The sequence below is a fragment of the Aulonocara sp. 'chitande type north' Nkhata Bay genome, linkage group LG9 (genome assembly GCF_057382095.1).
Source record: "Aulonocara sp. 'chitande type north' Nkhata Bay isolate Kocher_YH1m ecotype deep benthic linkage group LG9, A_spYH_male_GT1.1, whole genome shotgun sequence".
Taxonomy (NCBI): domain Eukaryota; kingdom Metazoa; phylum Chordata; class Actinopteri; order Cichliformes; family Cichlidae; genus Aulonocara; species Aulonocara sp. 'chitande type north' Nkhata Bay.
The window spans coordinates 22,086,217-22,101,894 of NC_141352.1; the positions used below are offsets into that span (position 1 = coordinate 22,086,217).

The 15,678-nt window shown below is 43.5% G+C and overlaps 1 protein-coding gene across 1 annotated transcript; it reads right to left on the reverse strand.

Annotated features, from left to right (window-relative positions):
• Positions 1-710: 710 nt before the first annotated feature.
• On the reverse strand, positions 711-14,705 carry ankha (ANKH inorganic pyrophosphate transport regulator a). Its single transcript, XM_086306533.1, has 12 exons — positions 14,155-14,705; positions 12,652-12,868; positions 12,326-12,444; positions 12,095-12,178; positions 11,840-12,010; positions 11,612-11,746; positions 10,931-11,023; positions 10,751-10,843; positions 4,153-4,282; positions 3,915-4,038; positions 3,624-3,723; positions 711-1,568 (listed from the first exon to the last, which is right to left on the reverse strand). The coding sequence occupies exons 1-12, from the start codon at positions 14,248-14,250 to the stop codon at positions 1,440-1,442; spliced, it is 1,491 nt and encodes a 496-aa protein (XP_086162659.1). The 5' UTR covers positions 14,251-14,705; the 3' UTR covers positions 711-1,439.
• Between the last annotated feature and the right edge of the window lie 973 nt (positions 14,706-15,678).

Below are 15,678 nucleotides of genomic sequence, written 5' to 3' on the forward strand. Positions count from 1 at the left end.
ACTGAATAAAAACATTTTCCATCAACAAGTTAAAATTTCAGGTCAATTATCTCAAAATATAGATATTTGAATCAAAATCTTTCCTGGGAATCATTGTTCAAATGTGTTTCTGTGGCAGAAATGAGCTTCCATACAAAACAGTCTGTTTGGCTTTCCTGAAGGAATAAACACAAGATTAAAATTTATTTCACAACCAAAATGGCATTTTTAATTAAAACCCTCCAAACTTGCAGAGTAGTGGGAATATTTTACAAAACCAAATTTTCTGACCACATAACATGGACTTGTTTACACATTTAACAAGTGAAAGGCTGCTGCTTTGATTCCAGCTGAAGACAACCCCAAGGGGATTTGTATCAGGAGGGGCATCTGGTGCAAAACCGTCAATTTAAACTTGCGGAGCGACCCTGCTCCCGAGGAAGCCGCAAAAAGGTTGCTTTTATATGAAAACCCCCTTTATTAAACTTTAGCAACACACAAGAGAAGGAAAAAATAATTTTTGAAGTTATTAAACCTTCATTGATTACTTGTACATAGCCCAAGCTTCAAATAAGTACAGTGTATCGATACTGTGAGCACCCACCACTGTGTACATGACAGAAATGTATAACAGATCCACTTCAGGGGGAGAAAAATAAACATGATTTTGCAGTGGTATCTGTTAGACTCAAAGAAACAAGAAGGTAAAGCCAGTTCCAGGTAAGCATGAAGATTATTAATAAAGCAATTTATTTGCCAAATAAGAATGCCTTTACAGTATATACAGTACATATGACAGCCTGAATACCACCAGGAAAATGCTGGGCAAAACAAAAGTTGACTCCCAGACTGCATGGAAAGAGAACAATCATGACTATTTTTTTGGCATTTTGGTTCGTTTTGAAACACGCAGTGATATATAACGAGGGATTCCTGACCCCCCTGGGCAATTAAATATACACGATGCATTACCTATATAAAACAACAATAATCTGTACACCGTTGTATGGAAAATACGATTGCACAACCCAACAAGTCCCACAGTATGTCTATATCTGAATCCAAGCAAGGCCTTGCTGCTTAATCGTCGATTAAAGAACATAAAGAACTCTTTTGGCAACTCCACCACCACTCGACAGACGCTTCCATTCTCGCCGCTGAGGAGGAAGAGCTCTCCCGTGTCGATTTCCCTTGTTTACCAACACATGAAAATGATTATGAGCACTGAAGATCGGAAGACGCTAACGGTATTTACATTGATGGATGAACACGTGGAGGTGCATGGCTTTCTTTACAGTGTGCGCATTAATGGTGAGGTGGTCGAGGTGAAGAAGAAGACCTCAGTTCTGTCGAGGGGACCTCTGAAACCAAAACCATACTCGGGAGGTCCCCTCTCTCCTCCAGCACCGTATGTCCCACATTGAGCTCGGCTTTACCTTCCTCCTCCACTCCCTCGGATCTCACTCCTGTTCCTCCTCGTCCTCCTCCTGGAGCTCCTCAATGGCATCCATCTGATTCCTGGAGCACACCTCGCTCATGGGGGCCGAGTTCTCGCCCTCCACCACCAGCTCGTTGGACATCTCGTTTTTCTGTGGACAAAGCAGACGGGGGAAATGGAAACAAAATCGTTGCTGTGCTGAATCAAATGAGTAAAAATGAAGCCACTGTGAGTCCAGAGGTTACAAAATCCATCCAGCAGCACCTCTAAAGTCACTAATTAACACCTTACATCTCTGTTTAATCTGGATAAAAACCGTGTAAAAAAGCAGTTTGCAGGTTTGTGCCTGATTATTTCTTGGCTGAGCACAATGATTTCACCATGAAGCTGCCTGGCTCAAACACCAGGAGGGCACAGCGTTTTAGCCAAGAAACACCACGGCCTTCTGGCTATGATCTCAGCCTGTTATGTTATCCAATTAGGTGTTTTTGTGCGGATTAATGAGCTGTAAGGTGTTAATCAGAGAGCTTTAGCCTTACTTGTAGGCAGATTTAGTTTCCTTTAAACAGGGAAAGACCAACTTTCCTTTATGTCTTCATGCAAAGCCAGGCTGACTACTGATTCATATTGAGTAGAAAAATACGATGCACCATCCATGAAACGCAAAGATAAATATTCCTTTAAAATAAAAAGCAAAGCTGGAGATTGTTTATTTGCCTAAAATGGAAGAAACGCCATGTTTTCAGATACTTTTTGTTTTTTTAATACAACATGAACACTGTGCAGCTTGCTGCTTCAACAGGATGCCGGGAGTAACAAGGTTGTTCATCTGAAACCGGCTGTCCTTACAAATTAACATTTTCCTAAAATAAACAAAGAGAATGTTATATTTCTGACAATCAGAGAGGTGTGGTCACAGAATAGCAAGTACAAGTTTATTAAAGCTGTACCGTTTTCAATTTTACTTTTTTTTTTTTTTTTTAAAAACAAACAGAACATTAAAGGTGACACTTTATGATGATGTCAACTTGATATATATTTTTTTTAATTCTAGAATTCTGCTAGAGGAGCTTTGCATAACTTACAGCTCAAAATAATCCTTCATAATAATCATGCTGTTAGTTCGACTTGTCTGTCGTTTTAGCTCCTCCTCCTTTGTGCAAGCTTTCTACTGGTTGGCTGCTCCTTGTAAACAGAAACATTAAACAGTGGCCGGGAGTTCTGTACCTGAGGTGACTGTATTAGACTCGGTCACAAAGGCCTACAAACCGTGACCCTCGGTGACCTTCGTTGCTATGGAAAAAAATTCCCTGACAGGTCACAAATCACAAAGAGTGCTTCTGCACTAAAAACCTCCTTGGACTGCTTTGGTAGTGAAACCATTCACCTTCAAATTAAAAGCTGAGCTTGACCTGCAACCAGTAAACTTTTATTTTGAAAGCAAACTTTGTTTCCAATTTGTATTGGACTTCACAGTTTCAATTTAATTTGTTGCTTTAAAGTTAAAAAAAAAAAAAAAATTATATTTTGAGGAAATGCAATTTTCAAAATTAGAGATAAAATCCAAACAATTCGATGATCTCTTATGACCAATCACTCATCATCCTGTTAATACTCCGGTTTAACAGGAGGGCAGTGCGTTTGCAGACGTGTTGCTATCTTCCCAACAAACCACGGGCCACTCTGGTGTTTTAGTGACCAAAGCAATGACAAGGAGGATATATATTTTTTTGTGTAGCGCCGTCTTTGCCAGAAGCCACTTGCCAACTGGTCTGGGAATTCAACCTGTGGTTGCTAACTAATCTCTAGGAGTGCAAGACTGAAGCCTGAGGGATGGCCACTGTCACTGACCTCACAGAGATCAGTCTGAAGCCTGAGCTTGTGGTTCACCAACATGTTATTTCAAACTTTGGCCAAGTTTCACGTGAGCATCCACCAGTAATCCAACAGTAATGAGAGAAAGCTAGGAGAAGCATAGCAGGTCCACTTTAAGCCCATGCACAGGGATAAATAAAAATGCCCAAGCCTTCTCCTCGCATGTGTGCTTTGATGGAAGGATAATGACTAAACAGGAAAATTATAATTAGTGAGGCACACGCCGTCTGTTCACAGACCCATAAAGAGCGAAAAGAAAAAAAAAAAAAAAGAAAACGCAAAAAGAGGTGTGTACTCATGTTTAGAATTACCTCAGTCCAGGTGTTCTCACCTGTTGTCGATAAACATAGCAGGCTGCTATAGCAACCATTGTGGACTCCCCTATGAAACCAGCGAGGAGGGATCCGACCCCGAGTGTGGCCCCGTGAACCCTGAAACACACACAAAAAAGGAGCAGATCAAGTTTTGAACACCGTGAACTAAACATGGACCGGTGCGGACGTGAATTTGCCCGTCAGGAGTAAAAAGTGAGAAACCGCAGCTACGTATTGCATAACTGTAATCCTGACTCACAGCGCTGACCTCTGTGAACCTCTCAGTGCTCTCTGAAGTGGCAGCTTACCCCATATAAGGCAGCACAACTAGACTGGTGATGAGGACAATGATGCGCAGAACCGAGCTGGGGGCCAGCACAAAGGTCTTTTTCAGGGTCATGAGCCATCCAGTCAAATGAGCCCGAACAGTCACTGCAAACACACAGAAAACAGAAACACTGCCTCACTTGTCCGAACGAAACACCAGTACAAACCACAGCTGGAAGCAAAAGTGAAGCTGAAAGAGAAAAAAAAGGTACGTCTTACCTGGCAGGGGAAAAAAGGAGAAAATCCTGAGTGGGACCACGCACAGCTTAGCGAAACTATCCTCCACTCCAATTACATCAACCAGGATCTTCTCTGACACATGAGGACTCCAAAACACCACAAAGCAAAGCTGTGCAGGAAACGAACAAAGACTAAATTAATTTATCCCCCGCTATGCCTCATTAGATTTCATTAGTTCATTATCTCGAAGGGCTTCGGACCGGACGCGGGCCCCTTTGAAGCTCCTACAAAACAAGCGAGCGAGCGAACGCATGATGGACGGCGTTATTGTTCCTAGAAGGCGTTTCCGAAGCACGTGCAACATTACTGTAGCCATCTCAAAGCAATTACCCTGCGAGCGGAGCATTAATAGTGTTAAACAGGACAGCAAACTGATCTGAACATGAATAATACATCGCTTTGTTTCGAATTGTAAAAACAGTTTCTCTGCACGCCGCACTTGGACTTAGATCAGAGGGGCTCTTCTATAAAGAGAGATTAATGAGTGAGGGAGGTATGTTGAGCCTAAAGCTAGAGTATTCAGTGTCACAACACAAGCGCTCTCTTTAATGTGGCAGGTCATCACAGCTAATGCTGAACACATACCGTGGTCTGGGAACAGGTCGTGTGCGTTCAGTGATTCTTTCAGCTTAAAGCATGCCTTAAAGGTCATGCAGATTGCAACGTGCAACCGGTTGAGCTGAATCCAAGTCACGCCAGAAGGATGCTGCACAGTGCAGAAAAATGCACTGCACAGTCAAATGAATTCACATGCAGAAAATAAAGATTTTTTATGCTCAGTTCCTCCCCTTTTATGTGAGCGTGCTCAGAGCCCGAAACAGGAAGACTGGGTTAACAGAGAAAGCTGATAACAGGTTATCACGCCCGTAGTTATCGCTGACTGGGTTTTTTTATGTTTTGTCTAAAAAGTCTGACCTTGTCAAATTTGCTTCATAGCTCATCCCTCTGGAGTTCCCGGAGATGCATTCATGTTTTGACTAACCAACAGCCACTCTCCATTTGTTACCAACTACAAGTACTTGCCGTCCTCCAGCTGTTTTTCAGGATTCCTGAAATGTCTCAACTTGGAACAAAACACTGATGATCTGATCATCTGACAACCAGCATGTAAATAAAATGCACTCGATCACCTGGTGTCATATTTAATCATCCTCACTTGCTGAGTCTACTCTCAGCCTTATGTAAAGCACTGTGGAGCAGGGAAATTATTTTACTGCTATTGTTAAATAATCATCATTATTACCATTGCATTAATAATATAATCTGTAGTTTAGGCCAGACGAGGCCATTTGAATTACTAGGTTATTCAAATTGATCATTGCTGTAACAATGTAACAGATAGCTTTAAGATGGCCTTAAGATGTTTATGATGATGTTAACTTTGTATTCCAGGTGCAGTTATAACTATTTTATACATATTGCATATCTGTGCTTATTTGAGTTGATGTTCAGGTTCATTAATGGTCTTAAGCTTCACCTAGTGAGAGTGTCTAGATGATCCATGCTGAGGGAAAACTAGAACATAGAAGGAATTGCAGTACATGCTTACACAACAGTTCATTTTAATATCTTTTATATGTTCATATTCTTGTATTAAGCTTTTAGTAGGGGTTCTTGATTAAAACATTTATTTAGTAGAAGACATACATATAGTCTCAGTGAGCCTCTGGTCTGGTAAAAGGTCAGAAGTGCAACAGGTGAATTGAGAGAGAGCATGTGAGGTCGTGACACACACACACACACACACATGAGTTAGATTTATTTAGAGGAGAGAGAGATTAGTCATGTCTCGGTAAAAGAGGAACCGTCCTTGTCTTCTCGGCAAGAAAGAGGAACTGAAAGGTTGACCGGAGGAATCTGGGTTAAAAGTCATTGTGGTGTTGATCTGATCTATGTATAAAATGTATCTGTGACGCATGAAGGGGCGTCAGTAAATCAAACCCTGATGCTATAAAATATCTGTTTATGCTTTGATTAAGTCGAAGATCAATTGCTGTCTGCGTACAGAGTGTCTTTCCACACGTGTGTAGTCATTAAAATCATTGTTTGACCAAGAGCTTCTGGACCATGGGTGGTTTGTACTCTCCTTCCTCAATTTTGAACCTTAACAGCACCCAGACCTTCCAGGAGTCCTCGCTCACCTCTACTTGCTTTCCTGCTGCTTTGTGTAACTACTTCCTGTCACATGCTGTCACCCTAGCCCTCTCTGAAACCTGAATAAGTAGAGAACAGACTATTAATTCTGCTGGGCATTCCAGCTTCCTCGTACACAAATTTGGCCTTGCTGGGTGAGGCGGTGATCCACACTTTGAAACAGTTGACAAATGGAAAGCAGAATGATATAATCACACACAATAAATATCTCCAGTAGGGCTCAATCCCCACAGAGTTCACCAACAGGTGAAAACTGTAATCTAATTCAGGGTCATGAGAAGTCCTGATATGAGGTGCCCTCTGAACAGGCTGCCAGATTGTCACAGACCTAACACACCATCTTATCACTCTAAACTAGTCTCAACAGATAAATGTAAAATGCAACACCAGCTGAAAACCCCCCCCCCACCTGTTACTGCTCTAGTTTTCATCGCACTGTAAACCTGCCTCTAGCTCAGCACCCATCGACCCAGATTCTCTCGTTCAGGTCTCTCTTATGCCATCTAATCTGAAAATGAATGATGACTAATCCCACCGTCACAGAGATGCAGCGAACTCTGGGTTTAAACTCCAGTCCTGTGTGGTGCACTCTGTGGTGGAACCAGAAGTTTACATATTACATTATTAATACTACATAGCCAGGATGTTAAACATGCAGTGCAGCGGATGGCTGTGAAAACTGAAGAAGGAGGGAGGATGACTCTTTTTTTCCCCTTCTAACTTAGTGAATAAAAAAAGGTACTCATTGTTACTTCTTCTTACCAAAACTAGTGTTTACTCTTTTTAGGCACTGAAAATTACACCTCCAGATTCAGAAGAATTACACAGTAAATGTTGTGAAATTATACCCCAAGTTGCCGACTGGATTATAAAGTCCTAACTTTTTACACGCGAAAGGCGCTCAGTCTGGAGGCTTTTAAATTAAAGTTATAAGGCAACAATTTTATAATTTAGTTCGGTTCTGTGGTCGATGATAATTGCTCTCAATCGGCAGCATTTGACTCAGCTCATTTATGGCAAGGAACGAGTAAAAAGTCACTTTTCTGTTCACTGGCATGTTGAATGGAGCCTTTCAGAGTCAGTCATGATATTTGTCCCTACACACCTTCACAAAAATTAAATACTGTCAAAAGTGCAAGATTGAATTGATTTTCTTGCCCAGTAAAAACACTTCAAATAGTAAAAAAACAACAACACCTGATGTTCCAGCAGTTGTGATCGCTCAAACCTGCCACTAGCTCAGCACCCACCTACCCAGATTCTCCCACTCAGGTCTTTCTCATGCAGGCTAATCTGAAAATGAATGACGACTAATCCCACCATCACTGCAACCAGACCACTTTATTTAAATCACTGTTTATCTATGCATCACTTTAAGCCTGTGGCTCACCATCATGGTGCTTTTCTTTGATTAATGGTCGTTTGGGTTGGAGACATAGTAAGACACAATGCTCTGCAGTAGGGCTGCCACGATTAGTCGACTAGTCACGATTATGTCGACTATTAAAATCGTCGACGACTAATTTAATAGTCGACGCATCATTTGAAGCTTTGTAAGATCACAAAGGACGCAGGAATGAGTAGTAGGATTTAAGAGTGTAATAACGGACTGAAACAGAAGATGGCAGCACTGCATGTCCAAGGATGCCAGCTGCCGTTAAACCCCGAAGAAGAAGAAGCTGTGTCCCAGAATTCATAGCGCAGCTGTCAACAATGGCGGCAGCTAGTTAGTTTTAACTTTACTCTTATTATTCTTTCTGGGTCACAAAATAAACGTTTAACATATTTTCAGGCGAGAATGTAGCTGTGTAAACCTCAAATATCTGCTCAGTTTATCAAGACACCAAATATTTTCAAAAGCGCTCCGACGTTTTCGGAGACGTCTGTTACCCACTAGCTCGTTAGCTAGGCGGGGGCAAGGCTAACTAGAGCCGTGAGAACACCGGACTCCCGGCAAATCGTTTTCAAACCCACCGCCGTCTTTCACTAGTCAGGTTAAACATATATATAAGTCACTTAGATAACTTAAATGTTATTGTTTGGCTTTTTTCAGTATTTTATTTGTTCCTGAGTAAATCGGTTTGGCTGAGATTAAAGGTATAGTTTTTGCACAGCTAAAACTGTCAAGCAGACAGCTGATTATCAGAAGTGTGAGACGCTGGAGAATATACTCCGGTGTCCTGTTATATTTTAGAAAGCAAGGAGTTTATTAAACTTCACCGAAACAATCTGCAAATTTCATTAAAAATTAATAAACTACCATCTTGTCTTTATTTTTAGTTAGCACAAACACTTCAAGCTGTAAGCTAATGATAGTTATATAAGACCAGATGCTGCTGGTGCAATAAGCTGTACGTCCAATGGATGATGATCTGATTAGTCGACTAATCGCAAAAATAATCGGTGACTAGTCGACTATCAAAATAATCGTTTGTGGCAGCCCTACTCTGCAGTATTTTCAACATCGCAGGAAGTTTCAGATTTCTGATCCTCTGAACCAAAGTTTGGGTGAGGATTACTTCTTTTGATGATTTCACCTGGCGTCGCCTCACCAGTTATCATTACTTTAGCTAAAAAATTTTGAGGCGAGCAATTTATCTGGCCCGAGCGAAGCCGCCAATCTCCCCTGACTCAACCGTGGTTACTCTAAACAAGGTGAGACACCCCAGCAAGGTCTGTTTGCATAAGATTTAATTATCCGTTACGTAAGGTTAGTCACTCCCCTCCTCAGATACGCCTCGTCTACCTCCTCCAGTTGTTTTCACTCTGCTGCATTTCCTGCATGCGTAATTAATACAAGTCAGAGCATGAGGGCTTGTTTTCGACACAGCACCTATCTGCCTGTGGTGCTTTGCCGAACACACACCCTCACATAGAGGTTTACAGCTCTGGGATTCCACATCTGGTGTGCCATTCTTCTCCTCCTCTTTCTCCTCCTTAAAAAAGACCCAACCTTTGCCACAAACTTCCTGTTTTTCTTATTCAAGCTGTTAGGACAGCTAACTGAAGAAAAAGCTCATTCTCACTCATCGCATTAATACCGAACAGAAGGCGAATATGATCAGGAAGAGCGTTTTTGCCGATTTAAAGGCATAACTGTCCAAACATTTAGCAGAGAAACAAAAACAGTGTGCAGCAGCGTGCATAATGACGCAGGAGCACTCATTATTTAGCAGAAAAGCATACCTGCAAGGGGCTTTTGAAATGTGTTAAATGACATGTTTTATGTGAATGCCCATTTTGTGATGCTCTTAAAACTTGGGTGGGACTGGGACAAAAAAATAAATAAATATAGGCCCTTAGCCTGCTCACAAATTCCACCCTAATGTGTCTCCCTGCAACCTGAAACCAAGACGGCACAGCGAAGGAAGAGTACATATGAGTCATTAAAAAGTCGATCACTTAGAACCTTAGTACAGAGCAAACAGGGTTAGAGACATGCAAAAGCCATGTTGAACATGTTTGTGCAGAACACTGAACCAGTTTTGTTGGTCATGTTGGTCTGACTGACAGCATCTTTAACCTGAGGCAAGATTAAAAGTAGGCAAACAAGGCAGACGGCTGCCAAAAAAACAAAAACGCAAAGGTTAGTGATGTTTGCACTCTCACATTCAAGATTAGTCTTTGAAAGACAAACATCAGGAAATGCTGCCAAACAGATTTGCATGTTTTCCATGTGTGAAACAGGAATACCTGGCTTGGGCTAGGAGCTTTTTTTGTCAGATGTCAGATCAGCAAACAGCACCTCACACACTGGAACTCAATACAAGCTATCAGTTAGAAATGTGAGGCAACACGTTTAAGTAATAGTGGGGCTAAATTACAGCAACCTGACACAAAAGTTGTGTCAGGTCTTTACTAGACTTTTTTCCCCACATTAGACGACACTTCCTTTGTCCTTCATGTGTCCAATTTTCTCAAATTTTGGCACAACACACCAACACATGCAGAGCTTTCAGCTTATAGCTCTTTGTAAACCTTCCTGTTGGTGGAAAAAAAAATTCTGTCTTACTGTGTCATCTTTGCCATTTTTCATATATTTAAGTTAAAGCACCGGAATAAATGATGTTTCGTGAAAAGCTGCTAGTAACAAAATCTAGCATTGGTTGTTTGCCAAGCGGTCTGTTATGTCTAGACACAACAAGTTTGTGGAGTTTGGTGCCTTTTCCTGCTTGACTGATTTATAGCTAAGTGTCAAGTGGCTTAACATTCCTGTGAAAATGGTCAGGTACAAGGACTGGACTGAAAATGATTTTTTTTAAAAAATAAAAAAATTGCAGCCAATGTCCAAAAAAAAAACAAACAAAAAACCTTCTGGCAAAATTACAAGTCTGGCTCCTTGGAAGCAAATTACGATGAAGTGAGGGGTGGCTCAAGACTCTGCACTGTGCCCCCCGCATAAAAAAAGAAAGAAAGATCTTACCGTGAGTGACAGCGCCAGACAGCAGAATGTAAACTTCTTAATATGCGACTTGGTGACAAGGCTGCCAGCGTTCAGCTTGTTGCTGGGATTATTCTACAAGTGAGAGAAGCTCATTAGTGTTCTAGACAAAAAGCAGACTTATTTCTACTGTAAACACTAGCAGGGACAGTCTGAGAATACCTTGTCAAAGGCTGGGTATACTGCTCTCAGTTCAGTCAGCCAACCGTAGGGCATGTGGCCTACCGGGTATGTGGCTGTGAGCACAGCAACGGCCTGGAATGACAAAGACACGACAGCTAGAAGTCATCAGCACATCGGCGCTAGTGCTGAAAATACCACCCGCGCCACACAAGCGGCTAAATTAATGATAGAGGCCTAACAATAGCCGACGCGAGAGGAGCACATGCGTCTCTCACTTTCCCAGCAGCGTTCGGGTTTTGAAAAAGTTTGCGACCGGCCTTGAGCTTGTTATTGTGTCCCGAACAACAATGGGCAGCGAACAGTACAGCCATGGAGGAATGTTTTCACTCAGTGTTATGAAGCCCTCAGTTTCACATGTACATGGTGAATCACCCAAACCACTGGCAGCCAGTGTTGTCAATGATTTCCAGTTCATTCTGGTAAACAGCTTTGTATTGTCTCTAGTAGTTGGGGATCTCTGTAAGCCAGAAAGCTCCAGAGGGAGTTTGTTAGCTTTACATCTGCAGTAACTTGAGGGGGGGGGGGGGGGATTAGACTGCGAAAGTCTCTCTTTACGATCCTGTGAAAGCATCGCAACAATTAGCATAGAATAGCATATGAAGCAGTTTGCAGCAAGTTCGTAATTAAAAGAAATACAATAAACACGAGTGATACGCTCACCTCTGTGGCATCACTGGTGCCCTTGAGGTCACGAGACACAAAGAGGTTGACGATGGGTCGACTGATGCGCTGAGTGGCCAGGATGAGGGCTAGAGGCCACCAGAAACTCAGCATCTTTTTGATGGTGGCGTCGCCCTGCAGGGACAGAGAGAGGAGACGTGCTTGAGACTAGTTTTATTATTACGAAACATGCAAAAAAAAAAAAAAAAAAAAAAAGTCAGCACATACCCCCACGTCAAGCCCGCTGGAGTCCGGGATGTTGTCGTGGATGTTGCAGTAGTAACCCAGCCCGACGATGCTGAAACGAACCAAAGCACCCATATACAGCGAAAGTATCGGGATGAGTAAGGGCTCCACACATTCCAGGTTACTGTGCAGGAGAATGGCCACGAAGACGATCTGCGGGAGAGGAGAGCGATCACGTAACACGCTCACGGGTGAATTAAAGCTTGATTGAAAGCGAACGCGGGTGTGTCTCGTCACCTGAGCCACCACGTCAGAGATGGATGCAGAGCCGACGATAACGCTGTACTTGTGCTTCAGAAGGATCCCTGCGTGAATCCATGCCTTCAAACAATAAAGAGAGGTCAGCTCGAGACGCAAAGCGGCATTTTGCCCATTTTTCTGATCGCAGCCTGATCGTATATTGGTGTGTTGTAGAAAACAAAACAGAGTTGATTAAAACCCGCCTGGTACGTTTAAACCAATGCTTACCATTGCATCCAACAAAGGGAACGCAGCCAGGTACAAGAAGGCCTTCCTTGTCTTGTGCCCCACAGATTCATCCACATGGTGGAGCTTATTAATAATGTAGTATCCTAAATCTGTGTATGCTGCAGGAGAAAAGGGGAAGGGGGCCACAGGTGGGTGAGAAGAGGTTAATGAGAAGATTTCTTCCCACGCTCGATTGTTTTGTGAAAGCTGCAGTAATGAACTCTTTAGGTCTGGCGCGTACAGACACACAAACACCAAAACGTTGCATTTTTAGGATGCGGTTTAAACACTGTCATCAGGCGTTCACAAACAACCCTTAAACACACCTATCAAGATATGCAGGATGAATGCGATGGCCCCGGCCGCCACCATGCAGAACACAGCCTTCCTCCGGTCCCGCTTGCTGTTGACAAACACCAAGCCCACATTCTTAAAGTCGCTCATTGGGCCGGTGAAGAACTTCATCAGGGAGTAGGCCAGACCGTAGCTGGCCAGCATTTCCACTGCATCCTCTTTGACTGTGGCTATGCCCCTGTTGAGGGCCTGGAAAAGATATGGCATGGAGGGAGGGAGGGGAGAGGAGAGGAAGAGGTGAGACAGCACGTGAGGCATGACCAGCCCGCATGAGCGTGACTTGGTCTAACTTTATCTCTAGCCAGACAGCACCACAGCCCTTAACAGTCCTTCAATAAAAAAAAAAAATTGTTTTAAAAAGTAAAACACACAGAGGAATATGTGCCTGTCCTTTACAAGCGATCACACACAGTCACCCTGAGAAAACACAACTACAGCTGCTTTCTCTTTTTGCAGGACTCTGTGCTATTTACAGAGCCATTACATAAGCTTAATCCTGACATCTCCAAGCCTCTATGTGCGTGTGTGCGTGTTTTTAATTCTCACACTATCTGCACAGGCTCTCTGGGGTAAAAAGCAGCCATGAGATCACTCATTTGGCTAAGAAAGGACAGGAAATGTCCAGACAGGAAATATGACAATTAAAGGAAAATGTTGGGTGCGTTTTAATCCGTTCTCTATCATCTGCAAGTGGATCAGATTGGTAAATGGTAAATGGTAAATGGCCTGTATTTATATAGCGCTTTACTAGTCCCTAAGGACCCCAAAGCGCTTTACATATCCAGTCATCCACCCATTCACACACACATTCACACACTGGTGATGGCAAGCTACATTGTAGCCACAGCCACCCTGGGGCGCACTGACAGAGGCGAGGCTGCCGGACACTGGCGCCACCAGGCCCTCGAACCGGCAACCTTCCGATTACAAGGCGAACTCCTAACTCTTGAGCCACGATCGCCCCGATTGACTGATAAATGACAGGAAAGAGGCGTGCTGTTAATAACACTGACAGCTCAGTGCGTTTCACGGCAGCAATGGCGACATTGTTTGTTTTTTTCCAGAATAAAAAAAGGAAGAAGAAAAAAAACATCAGGCCCTTCGTGTGGGTGAGAGATCCGCCTCTTTTGCTAAATAATGTACATAAACCTAATGGATGTCTCGACAGTCACATACACGACACCCCTCACGGCTAAGCTAGCCGCAGTTGAAGCCCCAAACCAGGGGGACTAAACGAGACTCGAAATGACTGGTGTCAGCTCGGGGAAGCGGTCGGTGTTTTCTGGGGCCATTTAAAAAAAACGCTAAATAAATAAAAGATGCTAGTTGACACACCGAAGCACTCTCCCCGTCACAGCGGCGGAGTAATAAAACGGCCGTTAGCCGCCGCTAGCGAAGCCAAAGCTGCGGTGCCGTGAGTCTTCCTACCCCCCTCCCCTCCCGTAACCTGAAAACAAGCCAGCCGGAGCCGTTACCTGTTCTCCGAGGTCGATGGCAACATTGGTGATAGCCAAAGGCACCAAAAAGCGGATGAGAGGCCAGTAAGGGCTGAGAGATGGAAACTCCACCATAGTACAAGCCGGGATGACAGAGCGAGGGGCATCTGCCTCGGTCTTGATTGATGAGGAGGAAAAAGCAGAAGATTAGCGGCGAGGAGAGGCAGTCGGAGCACCTGTGTTTCTGCCGTCGGAGGGGGGGTTAAGTGGGGCAGCGGCGGCGGGAGGAGCCGGGGCGCTCCGGTAGCGGCTGCGCTTCACGAGGTTGTGGTGCTGCTAAGAGGATCCGAAGGGCAATGGAAATCTCACACCGGCGCATCTTCCTTGCAAATCGTCATCATCAAGGGGGTGGAGAGGAGAGGGGAGACGCGAGGTGACATCAAACAAAAAAAGGAGGGGACTGGGACGAACCGAGGTGGAGATTCGGATTTTTTTTTTTTTTTTTTTTTAAAAGAAGGACACGCGATAATCCGGAGCAGCTCGGCTGGATTATCAGTTTCCGACAGCGTCGTGTTTGATTTCACTGCGCCTGTGCTGGGGCAGTCCGGCTGCTTTTCGACCCTCCCAGAGGCTGGAACCCACTGCTGCCCGCACGTGGGCCTGGCATCCCGGCCGTGACGTCACCGCCAAGTATAAATCTGGCTTTTTATGACAGCGGAGCACGCGACACACAGGAGAGCTAGCAGTAGGGGGTGGTTCGGTAGAGATGAATAATCAGTTCACAACCGTAAAAGAAAGTAAATCTAACTGGACTCTGGAGGGCAATCACATAGTAAAGCAATCATATACACCTACGCATGTCAGGTGTATCTCCACGAGGAGAGTTTGGTCTCATAAATCCTTCTATGTTGCACATTAAACCTGCTTTGAAGACACTTAGGTTTACGCAGCATAAACGGGTAAACGTACAAAGACATACACTGCCACCTGCTGGACAAAGACATTTTAATGTGCAACTGGATGAACAGGGGTGTACCAACAGCATTCTCATGGGGTGCCACTGGCTCACTGTGTAATATATGGGATGATAATATTAATCGAATATGGTGTTTGCAAACGTAGTCAACATTTGATTCTATTTAATGCACTATCCAGTAGCTAATTAGCAATTTGTTAGTTGTATGATCTGTTGTAGTGTCTAAATATGATTCAAAACAAATAATCACATATAAATTCAATATAATACACTCACTTTCAGAGTGGACCCTTTAGTTACCAAACGTGAGTCCAAGCTTGATCATGTTCAGCAGAATTTTACAGACAAGTTAATGAGCAATTTGTGACAAAACTGATAAGAGGGGAAACATTCCTCTAAACCAGGGGTGTGAAACTTAAGGCTCAGGGACCAGAATAGACTCAGCTAATGGTCCAATCCAGCCCACTGGATCGCTCTGGAAAATGTGAAGAAGAACCCGTCTCGAATGCCAGTCGTACTATACCAAAGTCATTAACTGATTATTTCTTTATAACAACAAAAACTATATATATTCTCTGCTCAGTCTG

Bases quoted from the DNA above. Each gene is read 5' to 3' on its own strand.
- ankha (XM_086306533.1), bottom strand. From the start codon at position 14,250: ATGGTGGAGTTTCCATCTCTCAGCCCTTACTGGCCTCTCATCCGCTTT. The intron at 4,283-10,750 runs GTAAGATCTTTC...TTTCCTGCACAG, and splicing joins GTCTGGCGCTGTCACTCACG to CTTTGCTTTGTGGTGTTTTG. The intron at 4,039-4,152 runs GTAAGACGTACC...GTGTGTTTGCAG, and splicing joins CTCCTTTTTTCCCCTGCCAG to TGACTGTTCGGGCTCATTTG.